Raw genomic sequence first — 12,564 nt, 5'->3', positions numbered from 1 at the left:
TCCCAATATTTGGGTAAACAGGAAATGAACTCATCTTATAGAAGATACAGCAAAATCTTGCCTGACTCTGACATAGTTGTAAAACATCTCCCATGAGAATTCATGACCATAGGAACTCTTCATGCTTTACCAGTTCAAGATCTCAATTTATCTGTGTAGTCTTCTGTTTCTAAAAAACAGAAAACCCTCAAACCAAGCATTAACCTTGGATTGATAGTGCCTATAGGCCACTGGCAAGAACAACCTAAATTCTTCTTAGGACTACAGTAATATTAACCTAGGGGCTAAAGAATTGCCAAAGATTAATTTCTAAGAAATTTGAATTCACAATCAGTAATCACAAACCCAGAAATGTGCATTGGTGCAATCACTTTGTAAAACAATTTATAATTAAAGAGTAAAGTTGAAAAGGTGTACATCTTTAAAACTTTTGCCTACATGCACCATTGTGCTATGGTGCCAAAATATTAATGGCAACATCTTTCATAGTAGACTCAGAATGGAAAGAGCCCAAAAATCTATCAACTCTGCAGTGGATAAATGTGGTTATATCACATAATAGAATCTTCTATAGCAGCACTGATAAATTGACTGTAGTTACATGTCAGCATGGAGGACTCCAGGAAACACATTAGACAAAATAAGCATGTCACAGTTGGATACATAATGTATGATTCCACTTATGTAGAGTACTGAGACAGTCAACTACGTGATGTTGAGCTTAAGGACTAAGGATGTTAAGACTGTAAAGAATGGTGCCAGAATGATTGACTAGACCAGAGGCTCCCTAGGGGATCCACTCAAGGAAGGGCTGGCTGGGAGTCCTCAAAGCCACCTGTAACTTTCATTCTTGCCCTAACTGCTGGGTATGTGGGGGTTTTGTTCATGATTTTTCTTTAAACTATTTGTGTGTTTTATGTACTCTTTTGTCTCTATGATATGTGTTCTTTTTAAAAAGAGAAATGGAGAACTGAAAGGGCCCTTGAGCCTACATAATGGATAGGATGCATTTATGTAACTTTCGGATTGAGAGAAAGAAAAATAATCAGAGTCACAATAAGGATGTATGCCTGGGTAGCCTCAGTAATCTTGGGACCTTTAAATAGAAATAAAGAAATCTGTCCTTCACATCTATTTTAGTAACCGCTTGCAGTGACAGATATATTACATGTGTCAGTAAACTTTTGCTGTTGTTGCTGGTGAAGTGGGGGAGTTGTAGAACAGATGTTGAAATATTGGGATGGGGATGAGAATGAGCAGAGAGTGGATGTGGAATTTTGGACTTAGAGTCGAGGAAGCCATGGAAGCAATGAGATCAGCTAAAGAGAAAGCACAGGAAGGAAAGAAATTTAAGTTCTGAGTTTGAAAAGGCCCCTTATTCACTGAGGCTATGCAAAATAAAGGGAGTGAAGAAAGATAAGCTAAAAAGATGTTCAAGGAAAAGGAGGTGATCTACTCTCAGAGTTCAACCCTGAGAGAGGAGAGATTTAAATACCATGGGATTTGATGATTGGGATGTCATTGGTGAGTTTGCATAGAGAGGCTTTATTGATTATAGAGAGAAGCCATATTGCCAGAAATGCAAATTTGAATTAAAATGCAAGGTATAGAACTGGGAGGCCTAATCTAATCTTTCAAAAAATTAAGTAAAGAAATGACAAAGTAAAAAAAAAAAAAAAAAAAAAAAAAAAAAAAAAGATTGATTTTTCAAAGGAAAACCTAAAAATAAATTTCTTACTGTTTGTTATGGACTCACATGGTTAATCTCTTGACATGAATTTTCTGACTTCATCCTTATTTCCTCCCCATTTGACAGATGCAAAAAAGGTAACACTGTTAATAAGTTAAACAGCTGGGATAGTAAAGTAGATGGAGGGCCTGTGAGTCCAGTGCTTCAGTTCCTCATCAGACTCCTACACTGAGAAGTAGGGATCATTGCTTTCAAAGGGATGTTGGGTAGAAAAGTTGGAAGAAAGTCTGGTTTAGTTTGTTCTGTTTTTCTCTTTAGGAGAAACCTGAATATGTTGGTAGGCAAAGGACAGGACCCAGCAGAGAAAAGGAACCTGAAGTTTACTGGAAGAACCATCTGACCCTTCCAGGGTTCCCAGTGATCAGAAAGATAGAGGAGAAAGGTGGGGAAAGGACAGATAAAGTATAAGTAGGCCCCAGAGATTGCCCTCTTACCTCTATTTAGAACAAAGGGACCAAGTTCTGTTATACATTCCCTGAGCCTCCAATTTGCATTTCCATTATGGATCTACTGTTAGTCTGATCTGTAACCTCATTATGAATTCAGTAAAGGAATTCTGGTCTGAGAGAATGTCCCTGAAAGTACCTAACAGTCAATTCAGTGGTTGAATGTATGGCCCGATGGGGAATGAACGAATGAACTAAGAGAATAGACCAAACATTTATTAATCTCTTTCTTAGGATAGTGATTAACAACCCAGACTCCAGAGTCACACTAGCGGTTGCATCCTGCCATTCACGTGTCCCAGGAAAGTCGCTCATCCTCTCTACAGCTCGTTTCCTCACCTAGAAAATGGAGCTGCTAACAGTACCTACTTGTATGATTTGCTAGGGCTGCCATAATAAACCACCACAAACTGAGTGACTTAAAGCAACAGAAATTTATTCTTTCATAACTCTGGGTGGGGCAGGGGACTTGAAGTTGAAAATCAAAGTGTCAGAAGAATCACACTTCTTCCACAGGCTGTTAATGGCGGTTTCTTCTGTGCCTCTTTCAGTTTCTGGAGACTCCAGATGATCTCTGATGATAGCAGCAAAATTCTCTGTCCTTCTCCTAACATGATCTTCTCTCTGATCCTTTTACTGGTGTCTTCTCTTCTTATAAAGACACCTGTAAAAGGACTTATGCCTCATTCTAATTCACTATGACCTCACAACTAAATACATTTGCAAAGATCCTATTTTCAAATAAGGTCATATTCTGAGGTCCCAATGGAGATGAATTTTAGGGGACATGTTCAACACACTGTACTACTTCATAGAACTATAAGGACTAAGTGAAGTAGCATAAGGACTTAGGCAATTAGTACATAGTATATTAAATGATAATAACATAAGTTAACATAAGTTCTTACAATAGTGTCTAGCATATAATGAGATGTGAAGTATTAAGTTACTATTGATTGGCATTTAGGGAATGCTTCTTTCTAACCACTGCATTTTGCTGAATAATACCAATATTCCAGTTTAGTTGAAGATGCTGTTATTAGATTAATTCACAATGCTTGAATTTGTCCCTGTAACTATTTCTTGAAAAATCTGAGATTCATATTTCTTTCCTGTCCAGTAAAATAGTTAAGTAAATAAAACAAAATTTTTTCATTCATTTTTTGATGCTGGGACTTGAACCCATGCTAGGCAAGTAGTGAGCTATATCTCAGCTTTTCATTTTCTGAATTCTCACATCAGATTTTGGTCACTAAGGGAAAAACAGTGCTGACTAACCTCTTTATATTCATCTTTACAAGGACTAACACTGTAGGCAGTGGCTGCCCTCATCTGATGTTCCACGTGGGAGAGCCTAATTTCTCTTTGAACCTGATTTTCTTCCACAGTAACTTGTCAACAGTTATATTTTTATATGTATGTATTTATTTTTACAGTACTGATGGTTGAACCCAGGGACATTCTACCACTAAGTTTCATCCCCAGTCCTTTCTTTTTATTGTATTTTGAGACAGTCTCACTAAGTTGCTGAGGCTGGCCTTAAACTCACTATCCTTCTGCCTCAGTCTCCCAAATCACTGGGATTATAGATGTGTGCCACCGAGGTCCAGCTAACATCTTTCTTTGGCTGCATCTTTATGTACAGCATTCAAAGGGGCCATTGTTTTTGACAGAATGTTCAAGGTCAAAAACATGCTGTAGGCTATGTTTCGAGTAACTCCTAATTATTCAATGACATGACAGCTAAGAGATACAACACACTAATATTGAGCCTAATATAAGACATTATTTTTAACAGTAAAAATACTAAAATATAGGTGGTATATGTGGACAGAACTTGGAAACAAAAACAGGAACAATGAAGAATCCAGTATAGCGGATCCAAGACTTTCCAACTAGTTTGACTTAATGATATTTTACTTTATGGTGGTACAAGTAACTATCTGCATATAGGAGAAACCATAGCTCCAATTTTGATTTTTTTTTAATAGTGTTGGCCAGAGGCAATGAACCACAATTCCCTCTCAGCTATTCAGTTGCAAAGATGAACTCTGAGGTGTACTGTGTTGCCAACCCAAGATGTTGGGTAGACTAGGTACATTAGATGCATCAGTGGTAGAGGTCTTGCCTAGCACATGTGAGGCACTGGGTTCAATCCTCAGCATTACGTAAAAATAAATACATAAAATAAAGGTATTTTTAAAATTAAAAAAAAATCTCTTGTTGGTTAAATCCACAAATGCAGAACTGGGATGTGGAGGATCATCTATATGTACAATAGTTGAAGAAAGAAAATTATTCCTAACTTTTTTAGCCTCCAAAGAATTCAGATCTCAGGTAGAGAACCTGAATTAGAAGTTTCTCTCATACTGAATCTATTTGCTTTGCTTTACAGGCTTGGATAGGAAAATTCTGAGGAAAATGGACAGTGCATGGAATTGCCAAACCTTTTTAAATCTGGAATTAAGTCAAAGACTTTTTTCCTTGAATTATATCACCTTTAACAGCTTCCTTGGCTGTTTTTATGTGTTCCAAGTTAGAGTTTGGGATGCTTAACTGTGAAGTGTTATCTCTGGCAGTTGAATATCCAGACTGATGTCATTTGTTCCCAGAACGGCATCTGAGCCCTCCTGGGCAAATTTACCGATAAGTCATTAAGCAGGCACAAAGAAGATGACGTTTTATGGTACAATGAGCCATCCTTGCATAGCTAATTTAATTCTAACTGAACTCAGACAAAAGCTGACCTTCTTGAAGTAGTACACCTCTTCGAAGACTGTACTTTTTCTTTAAATTCCTGAAACTTTATATGATTCATCCTTTGTCTCATTTGAAACTTATTATCTTTTCCTTAACCTTCCCCTCTGATTATTTACATGCTTAACTGAAACTCCTAATTTTATTTGAGTAATATCTATGTGTGCTTGCAGACCTCTGACTCAGCGACTTCGAGTGTGATATATGGTGCCCATCTTTGCATCACAGCAGATTCTCAACTTAAATACCTGCTGTTGCTATTGGTATCAATAAAGCCTCTTATAATGTTCCAGACATTAATTTGATTACCAGTTATTTCCAGTGTGCTTGTCTGTCAATTCAGCCATTCACGAAATATCTATAGGCACCTAGATCTTGTAGTTTCAAGAAAAATAAAAAGATGAATATCATAGGTAGTGTCACTGCATTGTGCTACATGAAGAAGGCATGTGACAACTCAGAGATTTAAACCTTTTTAAGTTAACAATCTTGAAATAAGTAGCTTTATTTACTTGATGTATTTAGTTCACAATTGGGGAGACTTTGCTCTTCATGAGACATTTGGCAATTCTGAAGACATTTTTAGTTGTCACAAAGAGGGGATATGACTACGCCTGGTTGGTCAAGACCAAGGATGCTGTCAAGCTCTGGACAGTGAACAGAACTGCCCCCTAACCCCAGCAAAGAATTATTCAGATCAAAATTCCAATAGTGCTGAGATTGAGGAGCCTTGATCTGGAAGACACAATGTTCATTTAGTCAAGAGATTTGCTTCTATAAAGGGGAGGGGTAGAGGAGACTGTGGAGGCAGTTGTTTCTCCTCCGAGGTGCTGAGCAAGTCAGCTCCTCCTGATTGACTTACACCAGAATGAAAGACCTTCAAAGGGACAGAATTTCCTTCATCCCATTTACATTTTCAGGAATGTGTCGGTGTTCTTCAAAGCCTGGCATCTTGGCATAGTTCCAGTTGCCTGCTCCTTAATCTGTCTGCCATTGCTTATTCTAAAGGGGTTTACAATTTAGGGTGGGAAGGATGGATATACCAAAAACTACGCTTCTGTGATAAATACCAGGAAAGTTCAGTACAATTAATGTGTTGGGAGCAGTGAGCCATTAAGCCCTGCATATGGGGTCTGGGCAAACCTCATAGATGAGGTGGCATGTGAGCAGGGGCTTTGAAGGGGCATTCACCATATGGCTACAGGAGGAAACTTTCCTCTGTGAAGCCATGCCTTGTGTGATTGCATTTATAACCAGTGGCAAGTTGTTTTGTCTGCTCTTTCAGAAGCCAAACTGCTTTTGTACTATTCTGCATTGAGCAAGACTTCTTTATGAATTTTGCCAGATCAACTTTGTAGTTTTTCTCACTGTCTTCTTTATATTAAAGATTTAAATAGTAGTTGGGTTCAACTATGCAATCCAAGTGTTAGAGATTAGCAGTAATTCTGAGTTGCAAGCTGTCCGTGAATAGATTACCTGTCTTGTTTTATTGTCTTTAAATTTTGTATGCTGGCCCTAATAGAGTTTTCTCCAGGCTGTGGTCTTAGCTAGCTTGAAAATAAATACAAAAGGACACTTCACACTCCAAGTAGGCTGTTCTACATGCTTTTGAAATTCAATCTACGTGTTAAAACATGGCTATATCCTGTATGAATATACACTTGAAGATCATCATCTACAATTTTTTTTTTTTTTGTACTGGGTACTGAACCAGGGATGCTTAACCACTGAGCCACACCCCCAGCCCTTTTGTTATATTTTATTTAGAGACAAGGTCTTGCTGAGTTGCTTAGGGCCTTGCTAAGTTGATGAGGCTGGCTTTGAACTCATGATCCTCCTGCCTCAGCCCCCTGAGCCACTGGGATTACTGGCATGCGCCACTGTTAAATAGTGTAGCAACAGAAAAGGTATTAATATCTTTGTGAAGAGATCAAATGAAAATTGGCTGTGGTAGATTCAGAAAACTGAAATTGATTTTAAATTTCAGGTACAGGAGAATAGCAAAGCCTTTCCAATGTGATTACTAAGAATTCAGGATTTCTCTCCCCTCAGGGAAATGTACGTTGATTTAAGGTACCATGTAGGTACTCTCAATTCAGAATGAATTATGAAATTAAGGAAGTGATATTTTATATAATTTTGAAACTAAGTTTTAAAGAATTGTTCCCTTTTCTTGGTGACTTTGCAAAGAAATTACTCTTGTTAGACACAAAAGAGTTGGGTTGCTTCCATTTGAGTTTGGACTGCAAACTTGGTAGTTATAAATCTGCATATTAGTTTCATTTTTCATCAAAATGTTCTTTGTTTTTTAAATTTTAGTCTGATGCCAACGCAAGTTACTTAAGAGCAGCTCGAGCTGGACACCTAGAAAAGGCCCTTGACTACATAAAAAATGGAGTTGACATCAACATTTGCAACCAGGTCAGTTTTGGTCATTGTTGTTATTTGTTTCATTAAAATTCTAAGTATTCAGACTTTAAACTCCTTAAAGCTTTTATTAAACATTAGCAAGATTTTCTCCTCCCATTAGTTTTTTTTCTGTTAAATTTTACCAGCTTAATATTATTATTTTATCAAATTATTCCCTGCATGTCGGAGGAAGGTTCAGAAATGGTGGCATACATTCTTTAATAATGTCTCCAATTTTAGTAACGATAACGAAGCAACCCACCTAGTTTTCAAGTACTCTTACTCCTAATTTAGGTGGCTCACTGCACATATGCGAGCAAATGTCACTGAGATGATCTTGGTAGACGGTTTAGTGCTCTATTTTCAACCTGCCAAGTAAAGCTTTCCCTTTGCTTTTTATCAGAATGGGTTGAACGCACTCCATCTTGCCTCCAAAGAAGGCCATGTGGAAGTTGTTTCTGAACTGCTACAGAGAGAAGCCAATGTGGATGCAGCCACGAAGGTCAGTATTACGAGAGATGCTTTTTACATCACTTGCCAATTTCAGTAAGGATTCAGCCCCCAGTAAGAGTTAGGGTGCACTTTTTGTGAGATACTTGTGAACTATATTCCCTTGGGGAGCTTTAAGCATAGGAAAATTAGAAAGGCGAGGGCGTTGACATGTTGTGCTTTTCATTTTACAGAAAGGAAACACAGCATTACATATCGCGTCTTTGGCCGGGCAAGCGGAGGTGGTCAAGGTCTTGGTCACAAATGGAGCCAATGTCAATGCACAATCTCAGGTAAACCTACAACTCTATTGCAAAGCAATTGTGCTATAATTTACAAATAACGTACATTGGGTTAAGTGCTTGCTTGGTTTATATATCCTCTAAGAACATGATGCTTAATGGTTCTATTCAAATTGTTATATTATTACAGTTTACTTAAATTCATATTTATCCTCATTTGCAATATGTATGTGTTGAGAGGTACAGATTTTTAACAGTGATCTATTGATGATACTCTATGACTGCTAGTCATACACAAATGCATAGGGAATTTCTGAAATGCAAACTCTTATATTCTCTCATGATGCTGACCTAGGTTGGTCCAGTCACAGTATTTATTAACTTATGAAAGAAATTGGGGCTTTTTCTAAACTTGGATTTTCAGAATACACCTGTGCTTTTCCTAGTTGAGAAAGAATAGAAACTGCTTAATTCCTCTTCACTAAGGTAGCATTGCTGTTCTCTGAAACAGATTAAAAATAAAATATGAGCAGAAAAACTTTAAAAGTTCCCAACTCTAAAATGTTCAGATTATTTGTATTGAATAGAGGTTGCCCTATAAGTCTCAAAGAGTCTTACAATGAGGTTCTAAAACAAACACCAATAGTTTAACATTTTAAACTCTGAGTCTAAAAGAATTAACTTCACTTTATTGGCTTAAAAATATATGCTTCATTATTCAAGTATTCATAATTTGCCTCCTACAGAGTTCCTTAGAAGTTGTAAAGCAAACATCATGACCCAAGAATATCCACTGAGGACTTGACCACTTTTAAAATTGGTCTTCATTCAAACATTCCTTCCATTTGAATGCTGATGTCTCTCCTTATTTGTCAAGGTCTCCATCTTGAATGAATTTCTTTGAAGAAATTCATTACAGAACAAAATTGCAAGTTTTGCCAAAGGTACCGGATTTTTTGAAGTACTAGAAAGACAGTAAAGCTATAGATAGATACACGACTCTCTGTCAACATTAAGCCAGGCAACATGTGAAGAATTAGGTTGATTTTTTTGTTAGATGTTTGATATGAGAATAATTTGAAGATCAAAAGATTAAATGAGGAGAATAAGTGAGATCTTTGGTTCTCAAGTACTTTTTGCAACAGACTATTTGCTGCTTATGCTGTGGAAATGCAAAGCAAATGAAGAATGTGACAACATCGTGTAATTTTGTTGAAACAGATATGCTCCCCCACAAAAAAAAAAAAAAAAAAAAAAAGAAAGAAAAATCACACTTCATTTAGTGTGGTCATTCTAAGAACTTCAAACATGATTACAGTCATAAGCTATAATTTTGTTAAATCACATAAACTTACATTTACAGTTTCTACTATTATCTTTCAAGATTAATTCTCAAATTTTTTACATTATTTACCATGGCCTTTAGATCTCCATTTTAAGTGCACATGATTTTATCACCTTTTCTAGTACTGACCATAGTTGGATAACAGAAATCTCTTCTGTTGTATGTATGGGTCTGCAGCACTGCAGTGACATCCATTCCTACTTATTACAGTCAGAGCAGCAATAGCTCTGGTGCCATTCAACATCCCAGCCATAGAAAAGAAAATGCACTGTGCTTGCAACTACATTTAATTTCTTTCCAATTCCCTGTGGTTGGACCTTTGTTGCATGGTCTCTGCCAACTGTTCTGACCTTTTGTTAAGAATTTATTCCAAATAATAATATTTTTCCAGAAAGGAGTGGCAGAAGTTTGAACATTGGCAGGTATAGTGCTTTGAGAGAAAAACCAGTTGACTGCAATAGAAGCATCATGCCTTTAAGTTTTTGTTTCTTTTTTCAAACTGTTGCTACACAATTTTACTGAAAAATAGCTAGCTTTAGACCAAGATAGTGGGAAAAATCTTTATTCCATTTGCTTTTTCTTTTTTGTGTTCTCAAGAGAGGGAAAAAAAAAAAAAAACTTCCTTTTAAACATTACACACATTCTTGACTGATTTTTTTTTCCTTTTTTTTTTTTTTTTTTAGAGCAACTATAGTTTTAAACCTGCTCTGCAGTGTCTGGGAGAACTGTAATCGAAATAATAATCCTAGTCAATTTTAATTTCAATTTATACAATTCCACACTACTGAGACAGTGAGGGGGAAGAATGTAGACTATGGGATTCACACACACACACATGCACACACACACTGCACAGCAAAGGGTTTTCTTTCTTCTGGGCTCCTGCCATAGTATGGCTTCTGCATTGCATCTCTCCATGGGTAGTTCAAGTGACCATGCAGCAGAGTGGATTCCCCATGATAATTCCTGGTAGCAGTTCTTCAATGGGAACTTTTATAAGGAACAACAAGCAATGATGCCATGAAAGAAGATTAAAAATTCCTTTGAGATAGTGGCACATAAAATGTCTTGGGAATATTAATATTCAGAAAAGATAGTATCTTTCTCTAAGTGAAATATTAACCTACTAGCAATGTGTAATGGCCAACAGGAAATGTTTGAGAGCCCCTTGCCCTCCCTGAGTAGAAAAATTCTCTTTATCTTTAATATAAAAATGACATTCGGCAACATTCAAGTTCTGCTGGCATAAACTCAAGTTGTATAAATAGGAATTCACAGATTTTATTTCAAACTAATTTTTGTTGTTGCCTTGATCTTAGGTCTTAGTAAGATCATTGACTAGAGATCACTTAAGTGTACCTTGAGAAAGAAATTGGATTGGTTACTTAAATTGTGATTACAATACAAAGTTTTCTTCTATTGTTAAGTCCTGAATACTTTGCATTAAATATAACAATGATTAACAGTGTTTGTTACTGAAAAAAATCTCATACTGCTAAGTCAAATGGCATCCTTCACTCTTCTCTCTTTTGTCTTTATTCTGTAATATAAAACTGTTTATAAAGAGGCAACATCTTTCAGATAGCATTTTTGGTATCAATGTAGTCTAAATGAACAATTTTTCATAATGGCATTAATGAAGGCAAGACCCACTAAGTCACCCAGTGCTCCTTATGTGCCTTTTTGATCCTTCGTCTATATGGTGGTTTTCCGGTAGTAGGAAAGTCATATCCTAATAAAGTCAGACAAATGGTATGGTCCAGATAGAGGCTCTCTGATCTATGACCTTGTATCCAAACCTCCAATCTGACTTTCACAAAAATTACACTCATATATGAATCAGTGAAATCTTTCAGTGTCGTTATATCTTAATTTAAAACGGCACTTGATGATGCACAAAGGCCATAGAGAACTAAAACGAATGGGAAATTGTCACAGATAAAATTTAAGCCCTTAAATGAAACCACAAGAGGACTCTTTATTTATTTATTTTGGTGGGTATTGTGCAGGATGCCTCAATGCTGTCTACCAAATTATAAGTCTGCAAATTTACATACTTATTATAGCACCACTGTAAACATTCAGAGCAGAAGGTATTGAAGGTATTAGATAAACTCCGACTTCAAATAGCATACTCATTGGATCTGAAGCTGCTGTGCCTTTTGAGAATTAAATCTATTGTTGCTACAGAAAAGAAAATGTAAATGGGGCACCTTATGTTCCTTTTTCTCCCAGGTTTGTTTTGGAAATTTCCTAAGTTAGGAAATTAATATGAAAACAGTGGTGTGCTTTTTTCTCTTAAGAAAGGAAGAATCTTTCTGAAATCTGACCATTCTCCCAATCCTGGTGCCACTTCACTGGAAATCATTACAGCTATAAACCATCCAATGACAACACATTGAATTAATGTAGGTGCCTTAAGCCTTTTTGAGCTAGAGAGTGATGGTAATGGTTTTATTCAGCCTTCCCAAAGGATGTTTACAATTCTCTTCCTAGAAACATAACAGTAGTATATGCATTTTTGTACCTTGTTGATCCTTTCTTGAAAGATGAAATTTGTATTAATTTGTGTTATTTAGATTAATGGAACAGAATTTAAACAAAAGTGGGGAAGGACTTATTAAAATTTGATTGAGAACACTCAGAATAAAAGTCTAAAGAAGATTTTAGAAAATTTGGGGAACCCAATACTCGGGGTGGAGAGTGGTAGAGCCTGACCAGAGCCAGGGTCAGATTGCCTTTTAATATGGTTCCTGCAGGCAGCTGAGCCTGGGGTGAAGGGTGGGCAAAGAACAGAGCTAAGGAAATTGTATCTGAAAGAACAAAACAAAGGTAACTGGTACACATCTAACCCATAGTTACAGAAGGACAAGCCCATCTGTCTCCAAGTTCAACCAAAACAAGTCATACCTCCATGGCAGGGAAGAATAATTTTCCAAAAGAAAATAAGGGTAATATTGTCAAATGAAGGGGAAATCGATGTGGGTATTGTTTACCAAACCTATAGCAAAGTCAAATGAATACACACACACACACACACACACACACACACACAACCTAATGCCCACTATAAAATTAAAATTTCCATCATGAAGACTTCCCTCAATTTTTTTATCACTATGGACA

At 36.6% G+C, this 12,564-nt stretch overlaps 1 protein-coding gene across 1 annotated transcript in view; it reads left to right on the top strand.

Moving 5' to 3' along the window:
* The window catches only part of Ank3 (ankyrin 3), a 320,745-nt gene that overhangs the window by 96,735 nt on the left and 211,446 nt on the right, over positions 1-12,564 (top strand). The window contains 3 exon segments of the mRNA XM_047553901.1: positions 7,273-7,374; positions 7,766-7,864; positions 8,046-8,144. Of these exon segments, the coding sequence (XP_047409857.1) occupies positions 7,273-7,374; positions 7,766-7,864; positions 8,046-8,144 (300 nt within the window).

Source organism: Sciurus carolinensis, chromosome 5 (assembly GCF_902686445.1).
Source record: "Sciurus carolinensis chromosome 5, mSciCar1.2, whole genome shotgun sequence".
NCBI classification, from domain to species: Eukaryota; Metazoa; Chordata; class Mammalia; order Rodentia; family Sciuridae; genus Sciurus; species Sciurus carolinensis.
Note: the sequence above shows the minus strand (reverse complement) of the source record. Positions and strands in the feature narration are given on the sequence as shown.